This window comes from Thalia democratica, chromosome 2, assembly GCF_965202585.1.
Source record: "Thalia democratica chromosome 2, ktThaDemo2.hap1.1, whole genome shotgun sequence".
NCBI lineage: Eukaryota > Metazoa > Chordata > Thaliacea > Salpida > Salpidae > Thalia > Thalia democratica.
Genome location: NC_139166.1, coordinates 80,393,204 through 80,401,458, shown reverse-complemented (window position 1 = coordinate 80,401,458; position 8,255 = coordinate 80,393,204). Strand labels below are relative to the sequence as shown.

General features: G+C 23.6%; 1 protein-coding gene across 1 annotated transcript; it reads right to left on the bottom strand.

Annotated features, from left to right (window-relative positions):
• Positions 1–347: 347 nt before the first annotated feature.
• LOC145829004 (cyclin-dependent kinase 9-like) lies at positions 348–7,309 on the bottom strand. The gene is made up of 11 exons (XM_082936746.1): positions 7,257–7,309; positions 6,947–7,028; positions 6,596–6,702; positions 6,005–6,104; positions 5,475–5,605; positions 4,137–4,225; positions 3,404–3,489; positions 2,665–2,798; positions 1,952–2,042; positions 832–966; positions 348–431 (listed from the first exon to the last, which is right to left on the bottom strand). Exons 1-11 carry the CDS (start codon positions 7,307–7,309, stop codon positions 348–350), a joined length of 1,092 nt encoding a protein of 363 aa, XP_082792872.1.
• Positions 7,310–8,255: the final 946 nt, after the last annotated feature.

Genomic DNA, 8,255 nt, shown 5'->3' with positions numbered 1-8,255 from the left:
TAAGTGATTCAGTTTATCTAATCACATTATAGATTTATATTTATATATATATATATACTCATATGATAAATAGGACAAAGAATCTAGAAAACTGTAAAAAATGTAGACAACCACAGTTCAATTCTAAAAAAACAAGTATTATAATTCAGAGGCGAAGTTTATTGTTTTACTTTATTTTATTTAAAGTGAAACAAGTCTAAAAAACGCGCAAAAATCAAAATCGTACTATGACATATCCATAAATTTATCAATCTTCAACCTATTGAGTGAAAAAGATACGATATGAATTTTGCTAATGATGTTATACTCTAGTAAATTCTATCTTCATACTGCTTTAAAATATCTTTTTATTTATGTTTATTGTTATTTCTCTGGTGGTGATTTTTCTTGTAAGGATGATGTTTAGTGTTATTTTGGGGTTGTTTCGTCACCTGTGAATAAATTATAATGAAATTTACAATGTTTAACAAAAATCAATTGTAAATAACTATAGTAGCATGAGAAATTAGAACGCTATCTTCAGACTTTTTTAAAATACTTTTTCTTATGTTTGTTAAGGGATGATTTCTATTGATGTGTTTTTTTGCAGTCTAAAAATCTTATAACATAATTTATTAAATATAATTAGTTTTATTTTTTCAATGAAATTTGAAAACTTATTAATGACAAGAAAAAGTTGTCCTAGAAAACTTTAACATCGGTTGATTTAACATAAAAACCTTTATACATAAATCACTTAATAGCTTAAGTTTAATCAGCATAAAAGTCATAATAATGAACAACATAAAATAGTACAAAACAATTATATAAAATTATGAAACAACTTTTAACCTTTAGTTTTTGGTGATTATGTTTCAAACTTTCGGGTTTGTGCTTCTTTAAATGTTCCAAACATTTCAATGATCTAGAACGTAAAGGCTGTGTCCAGAAAAAGTCATGGTTTAAGGCTTCCTCTGCAGTTAATCTCTGTTAATAATTATTTTTAACAATTTGTTTTAATTTTACTTTTTGAAACTGTTTTTCAGAATTCAGATTAAGTCGTTAGTTGTCGTTTTAGGTTAAGTTTTGTAGATATTTTTAATTTTTAAGTAAATTTTTACTTAGTTTTTTCTTTCTCATAAAGACAATTAAGTGTCTGTTGTACTTTAGTAGTAATTTACATATATTTTGGTTTGTTGAACGACATAGGAAAAAGCCATTAAAATATTTAGTTTTATATTTTGGTGCCCGAAAAAACTCTTCGGTTGTAGAGAAGCACAAAACTTCGAGACGTTTTAACGTTTTTTGCAGGACAGACTTGTTGAGTAGATTAATGCCTTAAGCTTTATTGAGTTCAATTTTAAACTTACAGCTGATTCAGTATTTATCTTTGCTGTCAATGAGTTCAATGCGTTAGAATGTTGATATTTACTTTTAAAGTTAAATGGCATGCTAATAAATTTCGACACATTTTTTGAGTTTTAAGTTAAAAGGAAGATGCCTGCGTTTTATAAATTAAAAATATAAAAGTAGATTTTTTATAATGTGAGAAACATAAACTTGTATAAATTTTGAACTGATACTATTAAGTTCTAGAAATAATGAAAACTATATGAAAGCCACATTTTTTAGTTTTAGAAACAATAAAGAATTTAAATTATATAATAAAATAATTCTTCAAATTAGTTATTCGTATTTGTTAAAAAAAACAGTTAGTTTTCTCAACTTGAGTTCCAGGATAAAATTACAAATTTAATGATTTAGAGAACTGTTTCGTACTACAGGAATTTTTAGTTACAACTGCTTTTAAAAATAAATTGTTCTAATGTTTTACATATACAAAAATCCACATAAATTTCTTTTTTTTTCAAATAAATATACACTTTGACTTTTTATATGTTTGCATTAGGCTATAAAAGCATGTGTTTAGTTTCATAAAATAGTTGTTTTATATGTATGATTAATTGTTTACCTTTTTAGGGTCCAAACACAAAAGTTTGTCAATTAAATCCAATCCGTTTGTATCTTGTACCTTTTCCAGTTTTAGTGTAAGCATCCTTTTTCTTTGTTTAAAATTATAAAATAAATAAAAAAAAATATAAATTTTAAACAATTTAAAATTAAAAAAATTTAATTAGTTTTGTTAAAATTCTTCAGTCGTTTTTTATGCTAAAAATAAAAACAAAACATAATATAACTGCATATGATTTTTTAAGAGACAAAATAACATTTCATGCTGTAGTTTACAATTAAGATTACTGTTTTTAACACTTGTTCAAAAAAACCAACGCTACTAATCATTTTGGTCAACGAATCTGGTATACGAAAACAACTTTATCATTATCATTTACAATGTAAGTTTATTAAAGTTCTAACTTATTATTAAAACATATTTGTAATAAATTTACTTGTTAATAAAACTGGCAGTTGTTTTGTTTCTTATCATTGAAAATGTAACGTTTATGAAACTATAATTTTTCCGACCAAAATTTTAAAAATTATTTTAAAGCCAATTTTTTTTTTCTATCATTGTTATTCTTAAAAATGCTTTTAATTTTAAGAAAACTAATAAATGTACTTAACACTTAACTGCTCATTATGTTATTTTTTATCATTTTTAATAGTCACTTTTAAATGTTATAATTATTAAAATTTAAATAAATGTTTTATCTTATAATTACTTACTTATTGTGATGGTTTTTATGATTTATAATATAACTTTGATAATGTTGTAATTTTTCAACATCAGGCCAAACATCAGGAGTAATTGATCCGCAAAAGTCGTTTATCAAATTAAGTTGATTTCTTTCATCTTTACCCTGAGAAGATAAATAATAATATAAAAATAAGCTATAAATTTTAATGTTATAAATAAGCTTAATTTTATCATTTCGTAAATTAATGTCAAGTATTTAATTATTAAAACATATAACTAATTTATTAATCAAGCAAAATTATAATGCAATCAGCATTTTATCGATACTAATGTTTAGTAGGTTAAATCTACCGTTAATCAGTATATAGTTAATATGGTCAATATATCTTAATTTATTTAGTACTCAGTAGACTAGGGTTTTTTACAAAGAGCCATATGGGTACCATTAGAGTCAAAATCAGAAAAGGGCATCAAGGATGCAAAATTCTATATTTTTAAACTTACACTATACACTCTGGATATTTATTAAAAAGAGCAAAAAAAAAAAACTAGTTTTAGGCGTATTTAAGGTAAATTTTAAATTTTATACTACTTATGAAAAAAGGAGACTATATACTGTAAATGGTTAAGGGTAGTTTTAAGAGAAATCTTGTCAAGAAGAGGTATAGTATTTTTTTTCTTTCAAGGGGAAAAACACTGCAGTTGACTATGAATAATTTGAATTAAATTACTGGTATAATATATTTTTTTAAGAAATCAAACACGAACCGGCATTAAAACTTTTCCTGTCCACAATTCACACAAAATACACCCGACAGCCCACATGTCAACTGGTGGCCCGTAGTTTCTTTCACCTAAAATTCAAACAAGCAATATAAAAACCATTAAACATACTAAAAATAAACCCCTAAATATAATAATTAAAATAAAAAAATAAAATATAACTACATCTGGTACCCCACAAATTAATTTGTGGTTTGTAATTTCTTTTACTAGATAAAAATATAATTAAATTTGTTATATAATAGAAAACGACGGTTCCCCAAATATCACTTGTCGGTCCATTTTTTCTTATTATATATTAATACATAATGGTCTTCAAAAAAGATTTAAAAAATAGACTATTTTTTTTTTCAGAAAATAAATTCAAAACTACAAAACAAATATATGATAAATATAACTTTAAATATAACTTAATTTTGTTTGCCTTAAAAACAATTATATCAGTTGGCAGTCAATAGTTTCTTCTGCCTAAGAAAGTTGTGAATGCAATGTACAAACGTTCTAAAAAATATATATTCAATGACATTTTTTTTGTTGTGTAAAAGTTCTTTCATAAAATATAAACACAATCGATTAAAAAGTTTTAAGTTTTTTTTTTGTAATATATACCTGATATGAATACAAATAAACGAAATGTGTAGTTTTCAAACAAATGAATGAATATTGAAATAAACACGAAAAAAGTGTATAGTCTAAATAAACTAATAATTTATCTAACCTAGCAGTAATTCAGGAGCTCTGTACCATAGTGTTACCACTTTTTTTGAATACCTGTTCTCTTCACCTTCTTTGCAAACTGTGAACGGTCTGAAATAAACAATATTTTTACGAATTGTAATTATATTAGTATATCTTACTATATATGTTTTATAATGTTTGTTTATCTACTTGACTCTAACTATGAGTTATCTGTAAACGCTTTAAATCAAACAAATTTTGTTAACAAGAGAATTTCGAGTTTATGCTTTATATATTGTTTATTTAATTGTTTCTATTGATATTTTCTATGTCTTTAAGTTATCTATTACTGATTATATTATTTTAACAACTTTTTAGTTCGTTTTTTCACCTTTGTGAACTGTTAACATAAAAGTATAACTTATCCACAATTTAGGTTGTTTTGTTAAATCCTACTTGAAACGAATCTGTTTTTAGACAAAATACAGCATAATAGACAACTAGATTATGAAAATAAAAGTCGGTTTTTTATCTTATTTAGAAATATAGATAAATAAAGGTAAATGTTTTTAGTTTAACAATTTTACCTGGACTTTAGTTTAAATATTACTGTTTTTAGAGTTATTTTAACATTTTTAAGTAACATTTAGTGTTTAAAAAGTTAAAATTAAACTACTTTTTGTAGTATTGCCAAAATAATTATAATTAAAATTTAAATATACTAGCTTAAACAATTAAAAAAATAGTTTTTAGTTTTGTTTAAAGTTGTATTTATTCAAAAGATGTTAACTGCATTAATCAAAGTATACTAAACAATAATTTTATTGAATCATTACATCAATTTTTGTAATTGAATAATTTGAGTCGTCCTAAATATATTAAAAAAAAAATTAAGTATAAAAAACACAATTAAAATAATTTCTATTTTCTAAGCTAGAAAAATTTAAAGTCATAATAATAAGATAAGGAACAAAAAAGTATTATTTTAAAACTTTACAATTGAAATTTTAAGTATTTTAAAATAGGTTTTAAAAAAACTTGAGTTTTTATTGAAAATTCATACTAGCCCAAGTTAGGCAATGTTTAGCAACTTAATTTCATAATTAGTCAGAATTTTATAGGTGAGACTCAATATGAAGGTCTTCTTTAAATAGGTTTTTCTTTTTAATTTATGAAGTTTTCAAAGATTTTATATGCACTACTATTGTAAAAAAGTACAGTAAAGCAATTCCAATTCTGACAACTTGTACATAAATAAACTTCATTATACTATCATTATTCATAGCTGTAGCTTTCTAAAATTAAGAGTGAATGATTAATAGTCAAAAAACTATCTAAAATAAATCTTTATAGGGTAAATTAGATTTTAATCATTAACCTGGCAAGTCCAAAATCAGCAATTTTCAAAGTCCCATCTTTAGTGATTAAAATGTTAGCAGATTTAATATCTCGATGAATAACGAATTTTTTATGCATGTAAAATAATCCATCTAATAGTTGGAACGATATCTGTTGAGTTATGAATATTTTATTTATATTAATTGTTGTGTATGTTGTTGTAAAATATTAAAGGGAATTACATTTAATTAGTTAATACATTGTATGTTAGATGAAATTGAATAATTATTATTTTAACTGTTGTGCACATCAATGTAAAGGTGCATGTTTAACAATAAATTCAAAAAATTAAAAATAAAACAACTTAATTATTTCAAAATAAACTTAACTTTTTTAATTAAACAAAAATTAACTTAATCAAATAACAAAAAAACTTTTAAAGTATTTTAAAGTGAAATTTTTACATTAAAACTACTTTAACCTTTAATTTCGCCAAGGAAAAGTCTTATAAATATAAAAAAGTATTTTTTTATTTTATTGATGAAAAATTATACCTACAATCGAACAGACCTGCTTTATTTCACCTAGTGAAAACTCTATATTTTTATTGCTGATAAGTTTTGCCAAATCGAATTCGCAAAATTCCAACACTAAAGAAACGCTTCTTTGTCTGTAAGTGTATGTATTTATTTAAAAATATATATATAATTTTATGGTAATGTATACACAAAAATATACTCAGTATAAACTATTAATTACTTAAAAATGTTTAAAATATCAAAAAATTATTTTAAGTCACTAAAAAATATGACAAAACGTTTAAACTACTTAAAACAGTTAAAATGTTTTGAGGTAAAGTTTTAGCATAGCAATTACTTAAGTTTCTAACTATGATAATAAGAATAATATTTGTTTCTTTGTCGTGTACCTCAAAAATTATTTTTATTTTAAAGACTACTAAATGATATAATATTATTAATTTAAAGACATTAACTTAATGAAATAGATCTAATTAAGAAAAGTTTAGTTTTTTTTTTAAATTAAATGTTTGTTAAAAAAATTAACAAACATATTAGTTAGTATAGATTTTGGTCAAAATATTTTTTTTCAACTAAAAACTCTTATTGTTTCACGAGGTCAAATGTAACAATATAAACATACTTGTTCAAATTAGTAGGTGCAGATCTACAAACTTCAATTAACTTGACAATATTTTCATGATTAAGCGCTTGCAATATTTTTATCTCCCTCAGAGCGGTTTGTGGAAACTGGTAAATAAATACTAATTAGAACACATTATTGTACTCATTCATACCAAAAACTTTAATGATTGACTATATTTAGATAGATATACACTTTTGCAATTTTTTGACCGCTCGTAGAGCAGTCTAAATGTTTAACACTACAGTTTTAACAGAACAGTTCTGGTTTGCTTTTAGTTTTAAGTCAATAAAAAAAGTACTTTCGAATCAATTTAAATAAGTCGGAATATTTAATTATAACAATACTAACCCCTACTTTTCCATTTTCCATACAAACTGTTTTCATTGCAACTATTTCTCCTGTCTCTTTGGATGTTGCCTTGAAGACTTCTCTGTACAGTTTAAGAATTAAGTTTAGTACACTACAATAATATGTCACTAACATTTTATAAGTATAACAATTGCTTTAAATATAATCTAGCAGGAAGTGCTATTTTTGAAATTATAAACGGCCAGATACAAATTTTAATAAAAGAACTCATTCTGGTAGATTTATATTTTAACCCCAATGTTATAGTTATTCAATTAATTAAATATGATATAAATGCATTCTTACTAACCCAAAAGCTCCTTGTCCAACCTTTTCCAATTTCTGGTATTTTTCAGTCAGCATTTTTATTTATTATTTAATAAAATCTGTAGGTATTTGAAAATTAATAAATAAGGAGCTAAGTGTGCTTCAAAACTGCTTAAATTTAAATGTCAACAAAACTAGTTCTAAAAACATTATTTAAGAATGCAAACATACATTTTATGCAGACCTGCAATTTGCTTTATTAATTGAAAAAAAGGTAGTAAATGTTATAATTAGTATTAATGCAAACCAGCTAATGCTGAAATGTTATTATGCAGCAAAACTATTTTTATCATAGAATAATCTTTATTTATAATAAATAGTTTATATATAGTATATATAAGTTTTTATTGTGTATTTATTTATATGTAAAATTCTGAGTAGGTACTTTAAAATTTAGCAATAAATATGCTTATTTAGAAATCAAAACTACTTTTCAAAAAGAATATTTACTAATAAAAATTATATCGAGTAGTATTCGTTAGAATTACAAACTTTAAACGCAACTCAATAGTAGATACTAAATAAAGTATGCGTAACTAGAAAGCATGAAAGTAGAGTAACACAATTTCAAATAAATTAAGCGGTCAGTTTTTTGTTTACTAATATACTAAAAGGCCAGTTTGAGCTGAAAACAAGCCAAGTCAGAAACTCTTTAATTTTTTTTTTCTAATTTATTATTAATTTATTCTTACCCAGACCAAGGATTTCCCAAACTATGGCCCCTTTCTAAAAGCCACTTTCAAATAAATTCAAAAGACATTAGTCCCCATCCGATTTGGATTCTCAAAATGATACTGTCAACATTATCATGCTTTTAAATATTGTTTTTGTAAATGTTAACAAATCTTTAGTGGAATCCGATCGAGGAATATAAAACATGGCTTGCTAAACCAAGTTTTGAACGTATACTAGAAAAGACTAGAAATTAAATACAAAGCAAAAATTGTCTTTAATTATTATATGGTTATTGGAAACTTAATAA

Coding starts and splice junctions, on each gene's coding strand:
- LOC145829004 (XM_082936746.1), bottom strand. CDS start 7,309: ATGCTGACTGAAAAATACCAGAAATTGGAAAAGGTTGGACAAGGAGCT. Junction 4,226..5,474: donor GCTGATTTTGGACTTGCCAG/GTTAATGATTAA, acceptor TGTTTATTTCAG/ACCGTTCACAGTTTGCAAAG. Junction 3,490..4,136: donor AGCTCCTGAATTACTGCTAG/GTTAGATAAATT, acceptor TTTGAATTTTAG/GTGAAAGAAACTACGGGCCA.